Genomic DNA, 27,249 nt, shown 5'->3' on the forward strand with positions numbered 1-27,249 from the left:
CCAAAAGTTAGAAACAACCCAAATATCCATCAATGGATGAGCGGATTAAATAATGTGGTCTATCCATACAATGGATTATTATTCAGCCATAAAAAGGAATGAAGTACTGATGCATTTTCCGTCATGGATGAACCTTGCAAACATTATGCTACATGAAAGAAGCCAGCCACAAAAGATTGCATATTATATGATTCTACTTAAATGAATGTCCAGAAGAGTCGAATCTATAGAGACAGAATGTAGATGAGTGTTCTATGTATAGCAGGGATGAGACAGGTTTGGGAGTAATAACTAAAGTGTATGGGGTTTCTTTTGGGGTGATAAAAATGTTCTAAAATTGATTGTGATGATGGTTGCACAACTCTGTGAGTATACTAAAAATCATGGAATTATACATAGGTGAATTATATGGTATTATATATATATGGTATGTGAATTTTAAGGTACTATATATCAATAAAGCTGTTATAAAAATTACACCAAATATATGTGTGATTTAAATATAGCTGAGGTGATTAAATTTATCCCATTTTTTAAAAAAGACAGATTTATTTAAAAAAGAAATCTTATTACATGCAATTTCCATGACATTGCTAAAACAAAATGGTTAAGAAAGTAGGAAAATAAATGGATGGAAAATATACTCAGGGCAAATGCCAAAACAAAGGAAACACTAGGGACAATATTATCAACATACAGAGTAGATGTCAAGGTAAAAAACATTAAACATGTTTGAAATGTATAGTTTTTGATAATCCTTAAATCTGTTCACCTAACAATGTCCCTTCAAAATGTACAAAGCAAAAAATATCAGAAATACAAGGAAAAATGGATACACACACAATTATAGCTGGAATTTTAGCAATTCTTTCTCAGAAATGAACAGGTTAAAGAGGTAAAACTAATAATAGAAATATATGAATTGATAAATATCATATGTACAAAAGCATACAAATGTAAATATATATTGTGATGGATGCTACACTTAGCTAGGCAGTTAGTTTCCATTTCCAGCCTTCCTTTCACCCATGTGAGGCCATGTAACTAAGTTCTTTTGAATGGAATAAGCAGCTATTATGTGTGCAAATTTTGCCTGAGTTAATGAAATTATAGAAAGAAAAAAAGTGCTTGAGTCCCAGCTCAAATCATGAAAACAAGGGCAAACATTTCAGGGATAGTAAAGCAGCAAAATGGAAAGATTGTGAGTTCCAGAATGACCAGGTGAATCAATGCTGTCCCCAAACATGTGTTATATCAATTAGGATTGTTGTATGAAAGAGAAATTAAAATTATTTTCCTTAAGTCATTATGTTTCAGGATTTCTTTGTTACATAAGCTTGGGCTTACTGTAGCTAGATGATAGACAAACAATAGATGATAGATATTTAAGTATATATAATAGACAGATCACACAAACTACAAAAAAATATATCCATTTCAAATGTTCATGGGACATTTGCAAAAGTTGATAATGTACTAGGAAACTAAAAAAACAAAAAAATTCCTCAATTTCCTCAAATAAAAACATATAAGTCATGTTCTTTTACGATAATGGACAGCAAAACTAAACAAACATATGATAGACTGATAGTGAAATAGATGGATGAATGATAGATAAATAGATAGATAGATAGATGAATGGATGGATGAACAAAGCACCTGGAAAATACCACTGTACTTTAAAATAACTCTTGGGTAAAGAGGAAATCAAAAATAAAATATCTGAATGCATGAGCATGAAAGACAATGAGATCATTATATATGAACACTTATGGGATGCATGCAAATATGGGATACATGCAAATAACAATATTCTGAGAAAATTTATACTCAAATGCATTCATTAGAAATTATTCAGAAAACAAAAAACACTGAAATTAAATAAATTCTATATTCAATTCAATAAGCTAGAAAAAGAACATCAATGTTAACCAAAGAAATATAAGATGAAGGAAATAATCAAAATAATATCAGATACTAATAAAATAGAAAATATACAAACAAGAAAAACTTAATAAACTTAAACATTAAGGTAGTTATTAAAAATAAGTTAACACATCTCTGGCAAGTCTTGAGAAATAAAATTCGAATGGACATGAAAAAGAAAAGGTGACATATAAAAATATATTAGAGAATTTAAATCTTAAGATAATACAATAAACAACTTTTAGCCAGAAGACTTGACAATTCATATTAAATGGACAATATTTTAGGAAATAAATCACTAATATATTACCAACATTGACTGAAGAATAGAAAATACACATAGTCTTTGACCTAGAAACATTCCACTACTATGAAATCATTCTAAAGATGTATTCTCATATATGCAAAATAACATGCATTCAAGGTTACTGCCAGGGCTTACAACAGCAAAACATGGAAATAACCTAGTGACCTATTGAAGCCAAACCTTTTCTCTTGGATAACACTGGATCACCCTTGTGCAGACGCAAAAAGATTCCAATAGACTGGCCTGAGGTCTCAGTCCTTCAAATTAAGCCTTAAGATGTGGTTATAATGGTCTGTTCAAAATAAAAATCTGGTAGTGGGTACATGGGTATCTGTATCATTATTTTCTAACTATGTAATTTTTTTAACTTGTCAAAATAAAGTTTAAAATTTTCATTAAAAATGTAGTACACTTTCGGGCTTCCCTGGTGGCACAGTGGTTGAGAGTCCGCCTGCCAATGCAGGGGACACAGGTTCGTGCCCCGGTCTGGGAAGATCCCACATGCCGAGGAGTGGCTGGACCCATGAGCCATGGCTGCTGAGCCTGCGTGTCCGGAGCCTGTGCTCTGCAACAGGAGAGGACACAACAGTGAGAGGCCCACGTACCGCAAAAAAAAAAAAAAAAAAAAAAAGTAGTACACTTTCATTTTCAGCTGTCACATGTAAAGTACTTAGAAGTTTTCACTTCCATCATTACAGTAAGGAAAATGCTGAATAAACTGAAAATCAATCATTTTTCTTAGACTCATCAGATAACTGAGGTTACACATAAAACTGCCACTCCAAAATTGGGAAAGAAAGGTGAATAAAGACAAACACAGCTGAGAGCAGCTTACCAGTAGTAGAAGTCATGGAGCTATAAATTGGTAGGAACACTTAAATGGCATTACATTAATTAAACAAGGAGGCCTTTAGACTGAGGTGGCTCCAACACCATGGCAGCCTATGTAACAAAACCAAAATCTAAACCTATACATACCTCAAGGTTACAAAATAAAATCTAAAAATAACCAATCACAAATAGCCAACTAGGCCTTAAGCTATAGCCAATCAACAATTTTCTTACTTTGTTTCTACCTTTTCAATATAAAAGGCTTTTCCTGAACTCCTGTCAATGAAGTACTCCTAACAACTTCCAGTTTAGTGCTGCCCAGTTCAAATTTATTTTTGATCAAATAAAGTGTTACAATTTTAAATATGCCTCAGTTTATCTTTCAACAATGGAAACATTGAGCGTTTTCTGGAGGCTGAATATAAACTAGCATGAGACGAAGAAACTCCAGAATCTGTAGTCTTAAGGGAGCACTATACTTTTTATAGCTTTTACCTCCAAGAATCCCATCAGATTTTCATAGTGAATAGTCAAGAAAAATCACCTCATGTCTTTGGCATTGGGAGGGGCAAGCTACCATTTTTTAAATACACATAGTGCATTCTCCATAACAAAGATGAACTCTCTAGTAAAAAAGAGTTTACCAAAGTCTTATCTCATGTAGGCAGAAGGGCAATTAACCTACTCCAGCTACCTCTAGCATTCTTGTCTCACCTAAGCTGGGAGGGGCAGTAAGAAAAATTTCTGAAGGACACAGCCCAGAAAAATAGATATACTAAAAGACTGAGATTCAATCATAGTATTATAGAAGTCTTCTTTCTCCTGTCCCCTCTATATCAATGTCTCCATTATAATGACAACAGTAGATTATAGCTGAAAGAACTGCAAGACAAGAATCTATTTAAGATGCAGTTCCTAGGGAAACCCAAAAACAACAGAAGAGGAAAAAAAAGGATGTAGATGAACTTTAAGCCTCTGGCATCTACAGGTGCAATACTAGCCAAACTGACATAAAACCTCACACTATAAAGGCCAATTTACTTCAGTTCCTACTGTCCAATATAATGTGTCTGGCATTTCAAAAAAAGATTACATGGCATGCTAAAAGGCAAGAAAAAATAGTCTGAAGAGACAAAGCAAGCATCAGAAACAGACTCAGATATGACAAAGATGTGGAAATTATCAGACAGGGAATTTAAAATAATTATGACTTATATGTCAAGGGCTGTAATTGAAAAAGGAGACAATATGCAAGACAGATAGTAAGCAAATGTAAGCTGTGATATGGGAAGTCTAAGAAAGATTTGAAAGGAAATGCTAGAAAAAGACCACTGTAACATAAACTAAGAATGCTTTTGGTGAGCTCAAAAGACTGTACATAGCTGAGGAAAGAATCAGTAAGCTTAAAAATATGTCAATAGAAATCCCCTAAACTGAAATCTAAAAAAAGGAAAAAAAAAAAAGGAAAAAACAAAACAAAACAGAATATCCAAGAATGGTGGGACAATTTCAGAAGGTGTAATATTTAAGTAACTGGAATATCAGAGGAAGGAGAAGAAAGAGAATTTAATTCATAAATTAAACAATACACATCCAAATACCTCTGGGTCAGTGAAGAAGCCCCAATATAAATGTTTTAATATTTTGAATTGTTACCAAAAATGCAAATAATAAAAAACTGTGGAATATAGCAAAAATAGTGCTTAGGGATAAATTTATAGCACTTAATGTATTAGAGAAAAAAAGATCTAAAATCAAAACCTAAGATTACACCTTAGGAGTCTAGAGAAAGAAGAGCAAATTAAGCCAAAGGCAAGCAGAAGAAAAGAAATAAGAATTTCTGCAGAAATCAATGAAATTAAAAACAGGAAAACAATATAGAAAATCAGTGAAACCAAAACTAGTTATCTGAAAAGATCAACAAAATTGATAATCTTCTAGCAAGGCTAATAAAAAAATTAGATGACATAGAAGACCAATATAAGGAAATGAAGGAATACTATGACAATTCTATGTCCACAAATTTAATACATTAGATAAACTTATCTTCAATGACATAAACCATAAGAACTCACACAAAGATAAAAAAGGTAACCTGAATAAACCTATATCTACTAAATAAACTAAATCAGTAATTAATATCCTTCAAAAGAGAAATCACTAGGCCAAAATGGTTTCACTGGTGAATTCTACCAAACTTTTAAAGAAGAATTAACAGCAATCCTCCACAGAATCTTCCAAAAAATAAAGCAGAGGGTACACTCTTAACTCATTCTGTGAGACCATTACCCTAACACCAAAACCAGTTAAAGATATTACAAGAAAGGAAAACTACAGACCAATATCTCTCATGAACATAGATCCAATTACCTTCAATAAAATATAAGCAAATCAAGTCCAATATGGATAAAAATAATTATACACCATGACAAAGTGAGATTTATTCCAGGTATCCAAAACTACTTTAACATTAAAAGATCAATTAATGAAATTTATGACATCAACAAGCTAAAGAAAAAATATCATATTATCATATCAACTGATGCAGAAAAAGCATTTGATAAAATGCACCACATATTCATGATAAAAGTAGTCTCAGTAAACTAGGAATAGATGGAAATTTCCTCAATGCTTGCCACCTATGATCAGGAAAAAGGCAAGGATGTCTCCTCTGAGATCTCCTATTCGATGTTGTACTGAAAGTTCTAGCTAGCACAACAAGGAAAGGAAAGTAAAGAAAAGAAGGATAAGATGTATAATTGGGGAAGGAAAAATTATGTTTCCTTTGTTCACTGAAGAAATGTTTGTCTATGTAGAAAATCCCATAGAATTGATAACAAAAACAAAAAACTCTTGGAACTAAAAAGTGACTGTAGCAACGCCACAGGAAACAGGATTAATATTTAAAAAGTTAATTGCTTTTCTATATACTGGCAATGAATAAAAGGACTTTTAAATTTAAAATACCATTTACACACAAAAAATAACATTTACAATACTCTCCCCAAAATAAAATAACTAGGTATAAATCTAACAAAATCTAGGTATAAATCTAGACAAAATTTTATACGTTTCACAAAAATTAACACCAAATAACCTGTAGACCTACATGTAAACTGAAGAAACTATAAAATCTCCATAAGAAAACATAGGAGAAAACTTACATGACCTTAGATTCAGTGATGAGTTTTTAAAATACACCACCAAAAGCATGATCAATGAAAGGAAAAATTGATAAGTTAGATTTAAAAAAAAATTTAAAATGTGAACTCTGTGAAAGACTATTAAGAGAATGGAAAGACGAGACATACACTGGGAGAAAATAGTTGCAAAATATCTATCTGATAAAAGGCTTGCATACAAAATACAGAGAACTCTTAAAATTCAACAATAGAAAACAAACAACTCATTTAAAAACTAGGCAAAATATCTAAGCAGATATCTCACCAAAGAAAATATACAGGTGGAAAACAAGCATAGGAAAAGATGCTGAATATAATTTGTTATTAGGGAATTGCAAATTAAACAATGAGATACCTCTACCTACTGGAATGTCTAAAATTGAAAAAAACTTACAAGCCCAATAGCTGATGAGAATGCAGAGTAAAAGGGAACTCTCATTCACTTCTGGTAGGAATGCAAAATGGTACATCCACTTTGGAAGACAATTTGGCATTTTCTTTAAAAACTGAACATAGTCTTACCATAAGATCCAGCAAGCATACTCCTGGATATTTACCCAACTGATTTAAAAACTTATGTCCACACAAAAACGTGCACATCGTGCAAAACTGTAAGCAACCAAGATGTCCTTCAACAAATGAATGGATAAACAAACTGTGTTACAACCTTACAATGGAACGCTATTCATCAATAAAAAAAGGATTACAAGATGTGCAAAGACATGAATAAATCTTACATGCATATTATTAAGTGAAATAAGCCAGTTCCAAAAGAGTAGAGAGTGTGTGATTCCATTTATATCACATTCTGGAAAGGGAAACAGATCATAGAAATGGTAAACATATAAAAAATGGTTTAAATAGTTTAACAAAGGGGATTTATTAGGGCAGTGAAGCTATTGTTAATGATACTGTAATGGTGAATACATGACAGTATGTATTAGTCAAAAAAGAACTTGACAGTCATAATGCATGAAAATAAAAATAATTAATTTAGGCGGTCAAGGAATCCCAGGTTGGATTGTGGAATGTGGCAAAATATTCTAACTGCATTAAAAATGTATGAAACAACCTCACTGAAAACTATGAAGGGAAAGTTGCTGCCCTAAGTAACTTTAGAGATGAATATTATAAGATTAAAGTCAAAAGAAACTGCACATAAGTTTTGTACCCTAGTTGGTACAGTTGTTTCCCACAGTAGTACAGTTTCACAATTCTGAAACCACTATCCATGTATACTGGAATTGAACAATTAATTAAATAGATTGGCGGATAGTGGGAGTCAGGTTTCTCATTATTAGAGTGGGATGTTACAAGTAAGCAAGGGGAGGATAATGTGATAATGGATTAGAGTTGGAAACATCAGCATAAACTCACATTCACCTTTATATAGCTACAGATGGCTACAAATATAAATATTCATGGGTATGTGTACACACACAGCTTAATATACACTTACATATTTCATTGTTTTGCTACTTGAGAGGGCATATAAGTAACAACTTCCCAGTAGCAACAAGCATACCTAGCACTGAGATCTAAGTTTCTTTTTTTTTTAATTTATTTAATTTATCTATTTTTGGCTGCATTGGGTCTTCATTGCTGTGTTCAGTCTTCCTCTAACTGCAGCGAGCAAGGGCTACTCTTCATTTCAGTCTGTGGGCTTCTCATTGTGGTGGCTTCTCTTGTTGTGGAACACGGGATCTAGGCACGTGGGCTTCAGTAATTGTGGCATGTGGGCTCGAGAGTGCAGGCTCAGTAGTTGCGGTGCATGGGCTTAGTTGCTCTGTCGCATGTGAGATCTTCCTGGACCAGGGCTTGAACCCGTGTCCTCTGCATTGGCAGGTGGATTCTTAACCACTGCACCACCAGGGAAGCCCCTAAGTTTCTTTTTCTTTTTTTTTTTTTTTTTTTTTTTGGTATGCGGGCCTCTCAACTGTTGTGGCCTCTCCCGTTGTGGAGCACAGGCTCCGGATGCGCAGGGCCAGCGGCCATGGCTCATGGGCCCAGCCGCTCCGCGGCATGTGGGATCTTCCTGGACTGGGGCATGAACCCGCGTCCCCTGCATCGGCAGGCGGACTCTCAACCACTGCACCACCAGGGAAGCCCAGTTTCTTTTTCTTAATTTTATTTTTCTAAACTGAAGTACAGTTGATTTACAATGTTGTGCCAATCTCTGCTGTGCAAAACAGTGGCTCAGTTATACACACATATATTTTTTTTCATACTCTTTTCCATTATGGTTTACCACAGGATATTGAATACAGTTCCCTGTGCTATACAGTAGGACCTTGTTGTTTGTCCATCCTATATACAATAGTTTACATCTGCCAATCCCACACTCCTAGTCTTTCCCTCCCCACCCCCTCCCCCTTGGTAACCACAAGTCTGTTCTCTATGTCTGTGTGTCTGTTTCTGTTTTGTAGATAGGTTCATTTATGCCATATTTTGGATTCCACATATAAGTGATATCATATGGTATTTATCTTTCTCTTTCTGACTTACTTCACTTAGTATGATAATCACTAGTTGCATCCATGTTGCTGCAAATAGCATTATTTCATTCTTTTTTATGGCCGAGTAATATTCCATTGTATATATGTGCCACATCTTCTTTATCCATTCATCTGTCAATGGACATTTAGGTTGTTTCCATGTCTTGGCTATTGTGAATAGTGCTGCTATGAACACAGGGGTGCATGTATCATTTTGAATTATACTTTTGTCCAGGTGGATCTAAGTTTCTTAAAATCATCACCTAATAAAAACAACTAGGGCTCTTTGGAGAAATGGCTGATTCTAGAACTAAGGCAGTAGATATACAAAATGAGCCTGGGGTATGTTGTAGTGTCAGAAAGTAAGGTCTGAAGAATATGTTAAGGGACACCACAAATGTTGCATTTTGCAAAATTCATACTGTGAGAAACTAAACAAAACACAAATCCTTTCTCTTTTTTTTCAAAACAATTAATTGCAAGGAAAAGGGGGTAAAAGGGAAGGAATTACAGATTAAAAAAGACTTAAGAGACATAAAAAACAACTGTAGTGATTAGATCCTATTCGGACACTGATTCAAAGAAACTAATTTTTTTAAAGTATATATCTGCTAGGTAAATATGAAAAATACCTGGGCATTTGAAGATTACTTATTTAAGTTTTTAGAAAAGTATTATATTGGATTTATATATCATAAAGAGTATATCATTTATGAAGTCATATGAAAAACTTAGAAATAAAATGGTATGATGTTTTGAATACGCTTCAAATTATTCCAGTAGCAAGAAATGGGGGAAGGTGAGGGTACAACTGGAACCAGATTATATTTAAGCTTGTTGATGCTGAGTGTCAGGTATACTGGGTTCATTATATTATAGAATAAAGAGAACTGGGTTCTCTTTATTGTGGTATATGTTTGATAATTTCTCTAATAAAAAGTTTTTATTATAAATATCATGCCATTAAATTTGAAATCCTAAGTGAAATTGACCACTTAAAAGTGGTCAATTAATTATTATTAATCAAACAATATAAACTGAAACAGTATTCAAAACTCAAGCTACCATCAAATGTTCCAGCACAAGGCAGTTTTGGAAGCCAGTTTTACCAAATAGTCAGGGAGAAACAAATTACCATCTTATGTAAACTCTTCCAAAGCATATAAAAAGGGTCAATTATTCAACTCATTTTGCCAGGCTATTGCTCCTTGATTCGAAAACCAGATGAGAACACCCCATGAAAAGAACACTTAAGCCATGCTCACTCACACAGCAGCAAATATTCTAAATAATTTAATATCATATTCAACATAGCAGTGAATTAATTGAACAAATGGGCTGTGTCTGAGGAATAAAAATATGATTTAACATTAGAAAATATTTTCAATTATAATTCCCTGTACAAATTAGAGGAGGAAAAACACTTGATCACATCAATGGGTACATAAAAGCCTTTGAAAGAAATTCAACAAAAGTTTGTGGTTTTAAAAAAAAAGTAAGCTAACATTAGAATAGAACTTCAATTTCCTAAAGTCTATTGCAAACACACTTAAATGTGAAATAGTAGAAGAAATTCCATTAAAGCCAGGGACAGACAACACAGAAATGAATGTTCTCTCCTCTACTGTTCAAAACTGCACTGGGACACATAAAGCAATGAATGTCAAAATAAAAAGAGATATGAATATTGAAAAGAAAGATAATATTTGGTGACAATATTATCTATAAAATATGTGGAGTATTTGAATGATTGAGAGACTTCAGAGAAATGTATATGGAAGATCATTATAGCAAAATCAAGAAGCTTGCCATCTAAAAGCAATAACTAGTTAGAACATGAAATAGAGAATACCTCATTCACAATGGCAACAAAGTCAAGAAAATTACCTAAAAAGAATCCTAACAAACATGTACAAGATATTAATGGAGTCAAATATAAAAGCTTTCTTATTGATTCAGCCAGATGTCCCAAATAAATCGAGCAGTGAAACATATTCATTAATGGGGAACAGAAGATTACAAAGATGTGAATTATCCTTAAATTAATTACTGATTTAGTGTCTTACCTGTAGATGCCAAGATGACCATCAGGTTCAGATTGCGGACTTCCACTCCCCAAATCAACTCTCAATAACTATAGAAAGGAGGGGGGCGGAAATCAACAGCAAAATCTAAACCACAAAACTTGAGAAACCCCTGGGGAAGACTGATGGCTGTGATGAGCTCTTTCCTGTGTTTGGGGAGGAGGGGTGGGGAGAAGCGTGGAAGTTGGGGAGGGGCTGTAGGTTGCAGAGATGCCGATGGCAGGATGGGTAAGGAGAAAAGATTTTAAACTTCTGCCTTTTTCATTGCACAAACCAGAGGCAGGCCCTCTGACCACAGATACCAGTAGCCCTGGGATAGTATGAGACAACAGGAGAGATGAGATGATTGAGGTAGTAGGGCCCCAAAACTTAAATTGATATGAAGAGAGGGCCCATGGACTGTCAGTATTCAAAGTGAGGACACTGAGGGAGGACTGAGGGGACACTGGACTCCAATCAGAGGGGGCCCTTGGAGGCCCTGGGGCGGGATGACCACAAGTAGCATTTCCTGACATCCGGGTCTCAGAGAGACTGGGGACCTGGTACAAGGGGTGGGGCTTCAGGTGGGCAGAGGGGAGAATCCCAGGTCCTACCAGTGGTCAAGGTGAGGGCCCTGAGGGAGGACTGAGGGGACCCTGGACCCCAATATGAGGAGTCCCCACAGACTTCTCCCCCTCAGTCAGCCCTGGGGCCCCGCAGCTGGATGGCTACCACACAGCAGGTCCTGATTTCCGCATCCGGGTCTCCAAGAGACTGGGGACGTGGTGGAAAGGGTGGGGCCTCAGGTGGGCAGACGTGAGGATCCCGGGTCCTGCCGGGAGTCGAAATGAGGACCCTGAGGGAGGACTGAGGGGACCCTGGAGTCCAATTAGAGGGGGACCTGGGAGGCCCTGGGGCGGGATGACCACATGTAGCATTTTTTAACCTTTGGGTCTCAGAGCGACTGGGGACCTGGTATAAGGGGTGCAGCCTCTGGTGGGCAAAGAGTAGGGCCCAGAACCTGCTAAGAGTCAAGGTGAGGACCCTAAGGGAAGACTGGGGGCACCCTGGACTCCAGTCAGAGGGGATTTCACACATCCCTGTCCCTGCAGGTGGCCCTGGGAGGCCCTGGGGTTGGATGAGCACCCTAGGCCTATCCTGACTTCCTGACATCCAAGTCTCAGAGAGACTGGGGACCTGGGGTAAGGGGCAGGGCCTCAGGCGGGCAAAGGGGGGATCCCATGTCCTGCCGGGTGTCAAGGTGAGGACCCTGAGGGAGGACAGTGGGGACCCTGAACCCCAGAACAGAGTTGTCCCTGGAAGGCCACAGGTTGGGATGAGCACGTGCAGCAAATCCTGACATCTGGGTCTTAGAGAGGCTGGGGAGCGGGTATAAGGTGCAGGGTCTCAGAGAGGCTGGGGAGGGGGTATAAGGGTCGGGGTGTCTGGTGGGCACAGGAGAGAATCCCAGGTCCTCCGTGGAGTCAAGGTGAGGGCCCTGAGGGAGGACTGAGGGGAGCCTGGACCCCAGAACAGAGTTGGCCCTGGGAGGCCATAGGGCGGAATGAGCACGTGCAGCACTTCCTGACATCCGGGTCTAAGAGACGCTGAGGAGGGGGAGCACGGGGCGGGGTATCAGAGAGGCTGCAGAGGGGTATAAGGGGCGGGGTGTCTGCTGGGCACTGCGGAGAATCGCAGGTCCTGTGTGGAGTCAAGGTGAGGGCCCTGAGGGAGCACTGAGGGCAGCCTGCAACCCAGAACTCAGTTGGCCCTGGGAGGCCGTCACGTGCAGCACTTCCTGACATCCGGGTGTCAGAGAAGCTGGGGACCTGGGATAAGGGGCGGGGTCTCATGAGGGCAGAGCGTAAAATGTCAGGTCCCTGGTGGACTAAGGTTAGGGCCTTTAGGCAGGACTGAGGGGACCCTGAGGGAGGACAAAAGGGACCCACCAGATCACCGCCCTTGCAGGTGGCCGTGGGAGGCCCCGGGGCGGGATGAGCACGGTAGGCCTGTCCTGACATCCTGACGTCAGGGTCTTTGAGAGACTGGAGACCTGGTATAAGGAGCAGGGACTCACACTGGCAGACGGGACAATCCCAGGTCCTGCCCAGAGTCCAGCCTGCACGCGAGGAAGGAAGGACTGAGGACGTTAGACCCCAACACAGGGAGGGATCCTTTGCCCTTCCACGGGGGCCTTGGAGGTGCCAGAGCACGGTCAGCAGATGAGATGTTTCCTGACCTCTCGGTTGGGGTCCTCAGGAGGTCAGGTGTTTGGTGTGAGGGGTGAGCCTTCAGGTCCGCAGACGGTGGACTCCCAGGACCCTGAGGGAGGACTGAGCAGACCCCCAGCCCTGGAACAGGGGCCTCGACAGAAACCTGCCCCTGTGGTCAGCGCTGGGAGGCCAGGCAGGATGTGAGGAGGAGGTGAGGACCCAGCATCTCCCCATCCTAGGACCCTCGGGAGGCCCTGGGCAGGTGCGGCCACCTGTGGGGCCCCCTCACTGCTTTCTGTTCAGATTCGGGGTCCTGTTCTGAGTTTCTCCTCCGGCCTGCAAAGGGGAGGGTCCAGGCCCTTAAGGGGAACAGTGAGCACGACGAGCGACCCCGAGGGGACCACCCACCCCAGAACTCAGAACTGGGGGGACCTCACAGAGTCCGGCCCAATCCTCCTACCAGCACCGAGGCCCAGAGCTGTGCCACAGTGTACACAAGAGGTGTGCCCTCCATTCCTCTTACAGGGGCTCCAGGAACCGGGAGGCGAAGGCCCAGGTCTGAGGACCGTGTCCTCAGGGCACAGAGCAGAGGAGGCCCAGGCAGCGCCAGGAGCCAAGGGGAGGTGCGTGCCCTGAGTGTGTACCCAGGGGCTCCCCCTCCCAGAACAGAGGGGACCCCACAACACTCAAGTCACCCCACTGCCCTGTCAGCCCCAGAAACTGGGGCCGTGCTGGCTGCACCCTGAGGAACCCCCTCACTTCCTTCTTCAGGTTGGCAGGGGACAGGCCGCCCAGGAGGAGCGCCCCTGTGAGGCCCGAGGGCACCCGTGAAGACGAGACCTGTAAGTGGCCTTTGTCAGAGCTGCCCAGGGTACTTTTCTCCGCCTAGGTCGCTCACACTCCCTCTCTCCCCCAGGTACGAGGTCCCCGCCTGTCACCCCTGCCCACCCTCCAGTCGGCTTCCTGACACCAGTCGTCATGCCTCGTGCTCCAAAGCGACGGCGCTACATGCTTGAGGAAGACCATCAGGCTCAAAGTGTTCCCACGGCTGAGGAAGAGGATGATTCCTCATCTTCCTCCACCTGCTCCTCCTTGTCCTTTAGCTGTTCTCTGAGCTTGAGCTCCCCAGAGGGGCTTTTTACTCTTTCTGACACCCTGAGTCCTTCACAGAGCCTTTCGAGTGCCTCCCCCTCCCTGTCCCCCACTGCTGTTGTCTCTACTCCATTGAGCCAATCCGACAATGGCTCCAGCAGCCAAAAAGAGGAGGGTCCGAGCACCTCGCAGGCCCTGCCAGATGCTGAGTCCTTTCCAAGAAATGCGGTTAATGACAAGGTGGGTGATCTGATAGCGTTTCTGCTCCTCAAGTATCGCACCAAGGAGATGGTCACAGAGACAGAAATGCTGAATATCATCACCGAAGACTACAAGGACCACTTCCCTGTGATCTTCAGTGAAGCCTCGGAGTGCATGCAGCTGGTCTTTGGTATTGATGTGAAGGAAGTGGACCCCAGCGACCATTCCTATGTCCTGGTCACCACTCTGGGCCTCACCTATGATGGGATGCTGAGCGATGGGCAGAGCATGCCCAAGAATGGCCTTCTGATATTTATCCTGAGTATAATCTTTATGAAGGGCGACAGTGTCCCTGAGGAGGAGGTGTGGGAAGTGCTGAGTGCGATGGGGGTGTATGTCGGGAGGGAGCACTTTGTCTATGGGGAGCCCAGGGAGCTGCTCACCAAAGTGTGGGTGCAGGAGGGCTACCTGGAGTACCGGCAGGTGCCTAACAGCGATCCTGCATGCTATGAATTTCTTTGGGGTCCCCGGGCCCACGCGGAGACCAGCAAGATGAGTTTCCTGGAGTTTTTGGCCAAGATCAATGGAAGTGACCCTAGATCCTTCCCTCTGTGGTATGAAGAGGCTTTGAGAGATCAGGAAGAGACAGACCAGTCTAGAATTGCCACCACAGATAATACTACTTCCATGGCTAGTGCAAGTTCTAGTGCCATGTCCAGCAGCTTGTTCAACCCTGAGTGAAGTCTAAGGCAGATTCTTCACTTTGTGTTTTAAGAGGGCAGTCAACGATCTAAGTAGTACAGGGCCAGACTTGGGATGAGGGAATCATAGTGAATAACATCTTTCTGTTTCTGTTCCATTGGGTGACTTAGAACTTTATAGAACTTTATCTTCTTTTATTTTTGGTATTTTAAAATGTTGTTGCTTAACTAGAAAGTCTGCTAGCCTCAGAATCTAAGTTTATGAATGACATTGGTCACACATTTATTGTTTCTTGTCCGGTTTAGGAGAAAGAGTTTTGCTATTTTGTAAAATGAATTGGGAAACCTTCCATTTTATTTGTAGTCTGTAACAAGATAAGATGGCATTAGAATAGGAATTTCCTTGGAAATGTGAAAAAGCTTAGTAAAATAGAGAAAAAAATTAAGTGGTTTATTTTACAATTCTCATCATTTTTAGTCTATTCTGTAAAATTAAGATATGTACTTGGATTTTCTTAGCTTATTCAAAAATGTAGAAGAAATTAAATAGTAATAAATGAAATCTCTGCTCACTGGCTCATTTATTCCACAGACCTTCATGGAGCCTCTGCTCTCTGGAAGGCCCTGTGTTAGTAGTGGGGACACTAGGAAAAGCAGGACACACCCACACCTAGAGTGATGGTCTAGGAGCAGCAATCACATGAGGAAGATGTAGAGATGTCCCCTAAGTCCCACAGAACAAGGGAAAATGGGACAAGGCGGTGAGGCTCCAGGAGTGAGCACTCAAGTGTAACTGCCCCAAACCAGGGCAGTTTGGGGCTTTGGGAAGCAGGGGTTCCTTCTGTGGGAGGTGATGATAATGAAGCTGGGTGGTGGCAGTGGCCAGACTCCCAGATGGTGCATCTTAGGAGTGAGAGAAAAACCTAGATAGAAAAACTGCTCTTGGAAGTTCCTTTTGGATAGTGGATAAACCAGAGAGAAATCACTTCCTGGGGCAAGTAAGGAATTTGTCCTGTATTCTTGTCCCAGTGCAGTTGAACACAAGACATAGCTGTTTTATAAATATCATCTGCAAGGGTTTCCTGAGAAATAAGGGTGAATATCTTTTGTATGATGCCCAGAAGTCACTGTGCAGGCACCCTTGTCCCTGGCCTGGGAGAGCCAGTGATGACTCTGTTAGAAGGCATTTTAATTAGATTACCTTTAATGTAATTTGGCCAGTTCTGAGCCATGTATAGATTTGCGGGGGGGGGGGGGGGGGAATTAATGAAAATAGCGATTTGGATGGAAGAGCAGCTGGGAGGTAGGGACAGAGTTGGTCTTTGGCTCAAATTCTAGGAGCTTTGAGTTGCATCCAGCTGGGGAAGACTTCCCTACACCTAAATTTAAAAATATATCCTCTAAGAAGGAAAAATTTACTGAGTTTTATTTACAAAGCAGCATGGTTGGCTGATTTTGGTATTACATGTCCTATTGCATTGAGTATTCTCTAAGATGTACTGGATAACAACAGCAACAACTTCTAGAGTAGAGGGTAGGAGTACCTGGGGTCAAATTAATAATAGAAATACAGTAGTCCCCTCTTATCTGCCAGGGATTATGTTCCAAGACACCCTGTGGGTGCCTGACACTGTGGAGAGTACTGAACTTTACATATACTACGTTTTTTTCCTATACTAATGGGTGAGTAGCATATATAGCGTGGATATTCTGAACAAAGGGATGATTCATGTCCTGGACAGGACGGAGTGGGACGGCATGATTTAAAACTTATGAATTGTTTATTTCTCGAATTTTGTATTTAATATTTTCAGACCCTGGTTGATCTCAGGTAACTGAAACTGCAGAAAGCAAAATGGCAGATATGGGGCAACTACCATAACAGCTAATCATTAAAGATTGAACCAGGCACTGTGTGAGGTGCTTTACAAACATTACATACATTCCAGCAGTCCTACAAGACAGGGCTCATCAAGCCCACTTGCTTCACAGATGAAAAACCTGAGGCCATAGGGCTTGGTAATTTTCCCATGATTGCATGGTTAATAAGTGACAGGGCAGGGACTGGATCCCTAGTCTAAATTCGTCTGGAGCCTGTGCTCTTCCCACTCAACCCCAGCCTGATACTAACCTTCTGACTCTAAATCATTTCTCTTCTCAGTACTCTATAAAGTCTCTCAGGTGACCAAAAGAAGGACCCTATGCCCAAGGTACTAAAAGCAGTCCTAAAGAAGGAAGGTGACAAAATCAATCAAACAGGATTTGGGTATTTTTTGTGGGCTTTATTAACATAGGGTCCTCCTGCCTGAGTTCCAGTGTCCCCTGAGAGCTGAGGTGCCAGATGTCTGTCTAGTCCCAGCACCTTCTCACATGACAGCACCCATCCCCTGATCTTCCCCTATGTGCCCTCCAGTCCAACTCTGGAACCTGACTGACTTACCAGCTCATCACTGCTGCCTCTTCTGAAATCTGTGCCCACTCCCAATGAAACAGCCCATATCTCTTGCCCTCCCCCTGACATAAAGCATTTCCACTCCTGGCAGAAGTACCCAGGCTGTCTCAACCCACTGCCCACTTACACTGTCCCTTTGGCATAAGTGTTCACATTGGACAGTGATGTTTAGATATCTGGCATTACTTCTGTCCCCCGCCCAGGTATCTTCAACAAGCTTTCTAAATGAGTTTATAAGTAGAATCTAACTTGACATGTAATCGACCAGTTCTTGGATATAACCCTGAAGTTAGAAACCACCCTGATATTTGCAGCAGGATTTTAATGGAGCATCTTATTTGAAACGGGCCATGAACACATGGCACAGATTTATGAGCTTACCTAAGAGGTCAAAACCCAAAGCCTCGCTCAAGAATTAATATTGTTAAAATGGCCATACTACCCAAAGAAATCTATAGATTTAATGTGATTCTTATCAAATTACCCATGACATTTTTCAAAGAACTAAAACAAATAATCCTAAAATTTATATGGAACCATAAAAGACCCAGAATTGCCAAAGCAATCCTGAGGTAAAAGAACAAAGCAGGAGACATAAACCTCCCAGACTTCAGACAATACTACAAAGCTACAGTAATCAAAACAGCATGGTATTGGCACAAAAACAGACATACAGATCAATGGAAAAAAGAATAGAGAGCCCAGAAATAAACCCACACATCTACCGTCAATTAATTGTTGACAAAGGAGGCAAGAATATACAATGGGGAAAAGACAGTATCTTCAGCAAGTGGTGTTGGGAAAGTTGGACAGCTGCAGGTAAATAAATGAAGTTAGAATACACCCTCACACCATAAGCAAAAATAAACTCAAAATAGCTTAAAGACTTGAATATAAGACATGACACCATAAAACTCCTAGAAGAGAACATAGGCAAAACATTCTCTTACATAAATCGTACCAATGTTTTCTTAGCTCAGTCTCCCAAAGCAATAAAAATAAAAGCAAAAATAAACAAATGAGACATAATCAAACTTACAAGCTTTTGTACAACAAAGGAAACCATAAACAAAACAAAAAGATAACCTACAGACTGGGAGAAAATATTTGCAAATGATGCAACCAACAAGGGCTTAATTTCCAAAATACACAAACAGCTCATACAACTCAACAACAACAACAAAAACAAACCCAATCATTGTTTTTGACAAGAAATCTACTCTTATCCTTATGTTTGTTCCTCTGTAGTAAAGTGCCTTCTTTTCTCTTGGTACTTTTAAGATTTTCTCTTCATCACTGATTTTAAGTAACTTGAATATTGTGGGCTTTGGTATAGTCTTGTTTTTCACATTTCTTGTTCTTGGCATTCTTTTTTGAATCTGTGGGTTTATAATTTTTATCCAGTTTGGAGATTTGTCATTCAAATATTTTTTCTATCTCCCCTTTTTCCTCCCCTTTGGGGTTTCCAAATATATGTGCATAGGTCACTTGAAGTTGTCTCACAACTTGCTAATGCTCTATTCATTGTTTTCAGTATTGTTTTCTCAGGGTGTGTTTTTTCTGGAAAGTTTTATTGCTATATCCTCAAGTTCACTAATCTTTTCTTCTTACATGTCACGTGTGCCATTAGTCCAAACCAGTGTATCTTTTCAATTCAGACATTGTAGCCTTCATATCTCAAAATTTATTTAGGCTCTTTTTTATGTCTTTCATGTCCCTATTTAGCATGTTTAACATTTTGTCTTATCATTTGAACATATGGAACACAGTTATATATAACACTGTTTTAAAGTCCTTGTCTACTAACTCTATCATCTGCCTGATTTCTGGGTCAGTTTTAATTTATTTTTCTCCTCATTACTGTTCCTGCTTTCCTGCTTCTTTGAATGGTTGGCAATTTTGCTTTCTATTTTTGTTTTTAAGATTTTTTTTTTGATGTGGACCATTTTTAAAGTCTTTATTGAATTTGTTATAATATTGCTCCTGTTTTATGTTTTGGTTTTTTGGCCCTGAGGCGTGTAGGATCTAGTTTCCTGACCAGGGATCAAACCCACACCCCCTGCATTAGAGGGCAAAGTCTTAACCACTGGACCACCAGGGAAATCCCGGCTGGCAATTTTGACTGGATGTCAGACATTGTGAATTTTACTTTCTTAAATCCTAGATATTTTTGTGTTTCTATAAATAAATATTCTTAAGTTTTTTCAGGGACACAATTAAGTTACTTGGAAACAAGTTACTGGTCTTTTTGTGTCTTACTTTTAAACTTTGTTAAGTGAGATAAAAAAGGTGCTTAGGTTATGACTAATAGTTCCTCTCTTCTAAGGCAAAACCACTCTGTGTATTCTAACTGAGCCTGATGAACTATGAGGTTTTCCACTCTGACTAATGGGAATAGGAATAATTGCCAGATCTGCATGATCTCTGGAGATTTCTCTCTGTGGAGCTCTCTCCTCTCTGGAATTTTGTCCTGCAAGCTCTTGCCACCTAGCATCCCCTAGACTCCCAGCTCCATCTCAACTCAAGAAGATGGCCAGGCTCTCCATTATACACTGTGACCTACAATCTTTCTCTGGGCAGTAAACTTGAACAATCTTAGGGCTCATCTCCCTTGTTTTTCATCTCTTAGAGAACACTGTTCTTTGCCTGATGTCCAATAAATTGAAAATCATTGTTTCATGTGTGTGGTCTATTTTTTTTTAGTTGTTTGAGGTAGATGTGTAAATTTGGTCCCTTTTACTCCATCATGGCTAGAATCAGAAGTCCTATAGTCCAAATTTATAAGCTAAATTGTCTACATATGACAGTGTCCCAGTATTTCAACTTATTCAATTTAAAACCAAATTGAAACGCTGTGGTACACATATATATGTTAATATAGACATATGTACAAAAAACTAAGTATATACAGTGAAATAACAGCAATATTTTCTTTTGCTGGTAGAAATATAAGTGATTTTTAAATTCTCTTATTTGTGCTTTCAATATTTCTAAGCCATCTAAGGCACATAAGAATTACCATTATAATAACAAAATACTTTATATATTTAAAAATGTGAATTAGATTTCCAAAAATAAACACTCATTATCTAGATGTTTTGTTTGTAATATTGATTAACTTCTTGATGGATTCTATTCAGCCCCTGGTATGCTTACTGATTATGTAACTGTAAATAAACAAAAAAACCCTGTGAAATCCAATTAGTAGGCTATGTTTTGTCATCCAACTTCTCTCAGAATTTCAAATACAATCCCTCACAGGTAAGAATCTATCTTATCTTTAAAACCATCTTTTCAGAAAAACTAATAACAAACTTTAAAAGGGGAAATTATATTTAAGTCATATTCTCAATAACATGATATTGGATCCAATATTTATAGGAAGGATTGTATGTAGGCAATACTGGCAGGAGGAATTATGATGACTACTGTCATTATTTTGAGTGTTGTTTATATTCCCTTGTCAAAACTTGTTTATGTTCTCTTGTAACACCTCATAATAAATTGTTGTTTAAAATATGTTTTTCAGTCATGAATGTCATTAATTCTTAGTGAAAGTGCACTTTTTAAAAACACTGATTTTCCTAACAATGAAGTAATATTTTCATAACAACGACCCACATTTTCTTTAATGGACTATTATTCAGCACATAGCTTCTAAGTTAATAATGCTTATCTTTCAGAAACTGAACACCATGTAAAAAGAACTGTGATTTTTAATTTTTATTAAAACTTCTCTGCCATAGATAATACAAGCTTGGCTGTTAGCAATATCTTTCATACTTCCTTTGCGCTTTGACAATTTCTCCATTTTAACACTGTCATTCACACACTGTCTTAATAAAGCCATGAATGGTTTCTCTGATATTGATATGATTTCATATTCTTGTGTCTCAGGAATTTTCTTACCACTGTATCATTTGTCCTTTGTTCTTTTTGAAACTCATTAATCCCTGTTTTTTACCAAATGATTTTGTTCCAAAGATGTTTCTGCAGATTTTCAGTTACAAAAAAGTGCACATAATTTATTTGCAATGGAATAATCTTATAATATTTTTATTTTTCCTTTTAAAAATATAGGTTCATATTCTCCAAAAAAGAATAAAATAGAAATAATAAATACCAGTATCTTTACCAACACTTTTTTAAACCAACTTTGTTTTATATATAACCAGAATTTTCCCCTTGCAAAACAGTAACTATTCCTTATTTTTGCACATTATCACCTTGTCCCTTTACATGCATTTGCTGTAGGTCTACATGATTTGCTGCTTATTCCAAACTTTTAAACAATTACACATTACTACTACATTACAAGACATTTATTTATGATTTAGAATATGTGTTCTGTCATTTTTATGCTTTCTGAAAACTCATGTAACATATATCCCTTGGTCTATATCTACAGTTTCTTATACTTTAACAGTGTCCAAAGCCATTGCTTCTCAACAACTTTTTAAATATCATTGAGTATTTCAGTTTCTCTGATCTGTTCAAAGAAACAGTTTTTGTGACCATTGATATTAATTACTATTTTCCTAATGTCAATTTCACTGATTTCTGCTTTTACCTATATAGTTCCCACCCTTCTGTTGCCTAGGGTTTAATTTACTTTTCTTTTTATAGTTTCCTACAGTGGAAACTTAGATTATTGAGTTGAGCTCTGTCTTGCTTTCTAATTTAAGCATTTAATGACATAAATTTCTCTCTACATACTGCATCAGCTGAGTCCCACAATCTCTAATATGTTGTAATTTTATTTAAATTCCCTTCAAAATACTTTCTAATTTCCCTCAAGAATTTATTGTGAAACATGAGCTAGGCAAAATGTGTTTAATCTCCAAATGTTTGGAGAATTTGCAGATATCCCTTGTTGTATTCTGTAATTCCATTATGAGTAGAGAATATACTTTGCATGATATAAATTCTTTTACATTTGTTAAAGGTTGTTTTATGGTCTATCTTGGTGAATATTCCATGTGTACTTGAAAATAATATATATTCTTCTGTTGTTGTGTGAAGTGTTCTCCAAATGCCAATTAGATGAAGTTGGTTGATAGTGCTATTTGAGTCCTTCAATATCCTTGCATGTTTTCTGTCCACTTTTTCTAACATTTACTCATAGATGAGTGTCACAGTCTCCAAATACAACTGTAGATTTGACTATTTGTCCTTTTAGTTCTATCAGTTTTTATTTCATGTGTTTTGAAGCTGTGCTTTTAGGTGCATACACATTTAGGTTTGTTATGTCTTCTTGATGAATTCTTATGTAATGTTCCAGTTTATCCATGATAATATTTTCTTCTAATGAAATCAATTTATTCTGATATTGATGTAGCCACACCAGGTTTTTAATTTCTTATTTTAATATTTTAAAATTATTAAACAGTAAAATTATCTTATTTCAGTGTACAGGTAAAGCTCCTGTATAGATTCATGTAACCACACTACAATCAGGATTCAAAACAGTCCCATAACTGCCCTCAAACACACACACACACACACACACACACACACACACACACACACACACAAACACAAACACAAACTCCCTTATGCTGGTCCTTTATAGTCTTACCCTCCTCCCACATCTAACTTTGACAACCACTCAACTGTCCTCCATCACTGTACTTCTGTGTTTTCATAAATCTCATATAAATGGAAGAACAGAGTATGTAACTTTCTGAGGCAATTTCACTCAGGAGAATTCCTTTGAGGCTCATTCAAGTTGTGTGTATCAATAGTTCATTCGTTTTTATTGCTCAGTGGTAGTCCATTATATGGCTGCACCACAGTTTGTTTATCCATTCACCTATGGAAGGACACTGGGGTTGTTTCTAGATTTGGGCAAATATGAATGGAGCTCTTATAAACATTCATATGTAGGTTTTTGTATGAACATAAGTTTTTATTTCTCCCTGGAGTGGCTTCACTGAGTCATATGGTAAGTGTATCTCTATAAAAAAATTACCAAATCATTTTCTACAGAGCTGTGTCATTTTATATTCCTACCACTGTGTATGAGAGTTCAAGTTGTTCTTCATCCTTGGTAGCACTTAGTAATATCATTTTTAAAAATTTTAGTCTTTCTCAAATATGTGTTATGATATCTCATCATGGTTTTAGTTTTCATTTCTCTTATAGCTAATGATATAGAACAACTTTTCATGTGCTTATTTTCCATCCATATTTCCACTTTGCTGATGCGTCTACTGACAGCATTGGCCCATTTTCTAAATTGGGTTCTTTATTTTCTAATATTTGAGTTTTGAGGGCTGTTTATATTTTCTGGATATGAGTCTTTTACTGGATATATAATTTGCAAATACTTCCAGCTTGACTTTTTATTCTGTGTTTCTCAGAAAAAAAGTTTTTAATTTTGAAGAAATCCAATTTATCATTTTTAAAATTTTATGAATCATGCTTTGGGTGTTGCATTTAAGACCTCTTTGCCTAACTTCAGGTTGTGAAGATTTTCTCCTTTTTTTTTTAAAGTTTTGTATTTTTCACTTACCCATTAGATTTGTTACATATTTGCATAAATTATGAGGTTTAGATATTCATTTTTAACATAAGGTCGTCTAATTGTTCCAATACAAATTATTGAAAAGACCAAATTTCTCAATTAAATTGTTTTAATCCTTTATAAAGTCTCCATAGTTCATATTTGTGTTGGTCTATTCTGGACTCTCTATTTAGTTCCTTTAATCTATGTATCTATTTCTTAGCCAATATCACATTGCACTTATTACTATAGCCTTATAGGAAATTTTAAAATCAGCTAGACTGATTTGAATGAGATTCTTCCAACATTATTCTACTTTTTCAAAATTTCTTTAGCTATTCTAGTTCCTTTGCCCTTACATAAAATTTTTGAACCCTCTTGTCTATACCAGCAAGAATTACTGCTGAGATTATTTTTTAAACATTTTTATTGGAGTATAATTGTTTTACAATGGTGTGTTAGTTTCTGCTTTATAACAAAGGAAATCAGCTATACATATACATATATCGCCATACCTCCCCCCTCTTGTGTCTCCCTCCCACCCTCACTATCCCACCCCTCAAGGTGGTCACAAAGCACCAAGCTGATCTCCCTGTTCTATGTGGCTGCTTCCCACTAGCTATCTATTTTACATTTGGTAGTATGTATTAGTCCATGCCACTCTCTCACTTCGTCCCAGCTTACCCTTCCCCCTCCCAGTGTCCTCAAGTCCATTCCCTACATCTGCATCTTTATTCCTGTCCTGCCTCTAGGTTCTTCAGAACCTTTTTTTTTTTTTTTTAGATTCCATATATATATGTTAGCATACGGTAGTTGTCTTTCTCTTCCTGACTTACTTCACTCTATATGACAGACTCTAGGCCCATCCACCTCACTACAAATAACTCAGTTTTGTTTCTTTTTTATGGCTGAGTAATATTCCATTGTATATATGTGCCACATCTTCTTTATCCATTCATCTCTCAGTGGACACTTAGGTTGTTTCCATGTCCTGGCTATTGTAAATAGAGCTGCAATGAACATTTTGGTACATAACTCTTTGAATTATGTTTTTCTCAGGGTATATGCTCAGTAGTGGGATCACTGGGTCATATGGTAGTTCTATTTTTAGTTTTTTAAGGACCCTCCATACTGTTCTCCATAGTGGCTGTATCAATTTACATTCCCACCAACTGTGCAGGAAGGTTCCCTTTTCTCCACACCCTCTCCAGCATTTATTTTTATTTATTTATTTTTTTGTGGTACACAGGCCTCTCACTGTTGTGGCCTCTCCCATTGCAGAGCACAGGCTCCAGATGAACAGGCTCAGTGGCCATGGCTCATGGGCTCAGCCAGTCCGTGGCATGTGGGATCTTCCCAGACTGGGGCACAAACCTGTGTCCCCTGCATTAGCAGGCAGGCTCTCAACCACTGCACCACGAGGGAAGCCCCAGCATTTATTATTTATAGATTTTTTGATGATGGCCATCCTGACTGGTGTGAGGTGATACTTCATTGTAGTTTTGATTTGCATTTCGCTAATAGTTAATGATGTGGAACATCTTCTCATGTGCCTGTTGGCCACCTGGATGTCTTCTTTGGAGAAATATCTATTTAGGTCTTCTGCACATCTTTGAATTGAGTTGTTTGTTTTTTTGATATTGAGCTGCATGAGCTGCTCTAAATCTTGGAGATTAATCCTTTGTCAGTTGCTTCATTTGCAAATTTATTGTCCCATTCTGAGGGTTCTCTTTTCGTCTTGTTTATGGTTTCCTTTGCTGTGCAAAAGCTTTGAAGTTTCATTAGGTCCCATTTGTTTATTTTTGTTTTTATTTCCATTTCTCTAGGAGGTGGGTCAAAAACGATCTTGCTGTGATTTATGTCATAGAGTGTTCTGCCTATGTTTTCCTTTAAGAGTTTTATAGTGTCTGGCCTTACATTTAGGTTTTTAATCCATTTTGAGTTTATTTTTGTGTATGGTTTTAGGGAGTGTTCTCACTTCATTCTTTTACATGTAGCTGTCCAGTTCTCCCAGCACCGCTTATTGAAGAGGCTGTCTTTTCTGCGTTGTATAGTCTTGCTTCCTTTATCAAAAATAAGGTTAGCATATGTACGTGGGTTTATCTCTGGGCTTTCTATCGTGTTCCATTGATCTATATTTCTGTTTTTGTGCCAGTACCATACTGTCTTGATTACTGTAGTTTTGTATTATAATCTGAACTCAGGGAGCCTGATTCCTCCAGCTCCGTTTTTCTTTTTCAAGATTTCTTTAGCTATTTGGGGTCTTTTGTGTTTCCATACAAATTGTGACATTTTTTGTTTTAGTTCTTTGAAAAATGCCATTGGTAGTTTGTTAGGGATTACATTGAATCTGTAGATTGCTTTGGGTAGTATAGTCATTTTCACAATGTTGATTCTTCCAATCCATACTGCTGAGATTTTGATTGGCAATGATTTGAATCTATATATCAATTTGGTGAAAATTGAGCTTTTATTACGTTGAGTCTTCAAGTCCATGAACAAAGTATGTCTGTTTATTTAGGTGTTCTTCAGTTTCTTTTATCAGCATTTTGTAGTTTTCAAAATATAGGTTTTATATATGTTTTATTTGCTTTATATTTAAGTCTTTTGGGGGAGCTATTGAAATGGTATTTAAAAATATTTTTGTTTTCATATTTTGTCATTATATGGAAAATGATTAGTTTTTGTGCATTGACTTTGTATCCTGCAACCTTGATAAACTCATTTATTAATTCTAAGATACTTTTTATAGTTTCCTTGGGATTTTATTGGTAGACAATTATGTCTCTGAGAATAGGGATAGTGCTATATATTTCCTTCCACTCTGTTTGCTTGTTATTTATTTTCTATTTTCATTCCAATGGTAAGAATTCCACTAAAGTCTTCAATATAAGTGGGAAGAGTGGACATCCTTGCCTATTTCTTGACCTTAGAAGACATTCAGTCTTTCCCTATAAACGTTGATATTAGCTGTAGATTTTGTATATGTACTGTATCATGTTAAGTTCCTATTTATTTCTTGTTTTCTGAGATCTTTTTTCTCACAAACCAAGTTGTATTCTGTCAGATGCTTTTTTCCTTCAATTGAGATGATCATAAAATTAGTCTGTTTATAGTGGTATTTCATTGATTGTGAAGTATTGAGCCAACCTTGCATTCCTCAGATAAACTCAGCTTGGTCATGATATATTATTCTTTTTATACATTACTGGATTGTATTTGCTAATATTTTGTTGGAGATTATTGCATCTTATGTTCATGAAGTGTATTGACCTATAATT

The 27,249-nt window shown here is 38.2% G+C and overlaps 1 protein-coding gene across 1 annotated transcript; it reads left to right on the top strand.

Moving 5' to 3' along the window:
- Positions 1-14,334: 14,334 nt before the first annotated feature.
- LOC132418716 (melanoma-associated antigen 10-like) lies at positions 14,335-15,448 on the top strand. The gene has a single exon (XM_060002705.2). The coding sequence runs from the start codon at positions 14,398-14,400 to the stop codon at positions 15,049-15,051; it is 654 nt and encodes a 217-aa protein (XP_059858688.2). The 5' UTR covers positions 14,335-14,397; the 3' UTR covers positions 15,052-15,448.
- Positions 15,449-27,249: the final 11,801 nt, after the last annotated feature.

The sequence above is a fragment of the Delphinus delphis genome, chromosome X, assembly GCF_949987515.2.
Source record: "Delphinus delphis chromosome X, mDelDel1.2, whole genome shotgun sequence".
NCBI classification, from domain to species: Eukaryota; Metazoa; Chordata; class Mammalia; order Artiodactyla; family Delphinidae; genus Delphinus; species Delphinus delphis.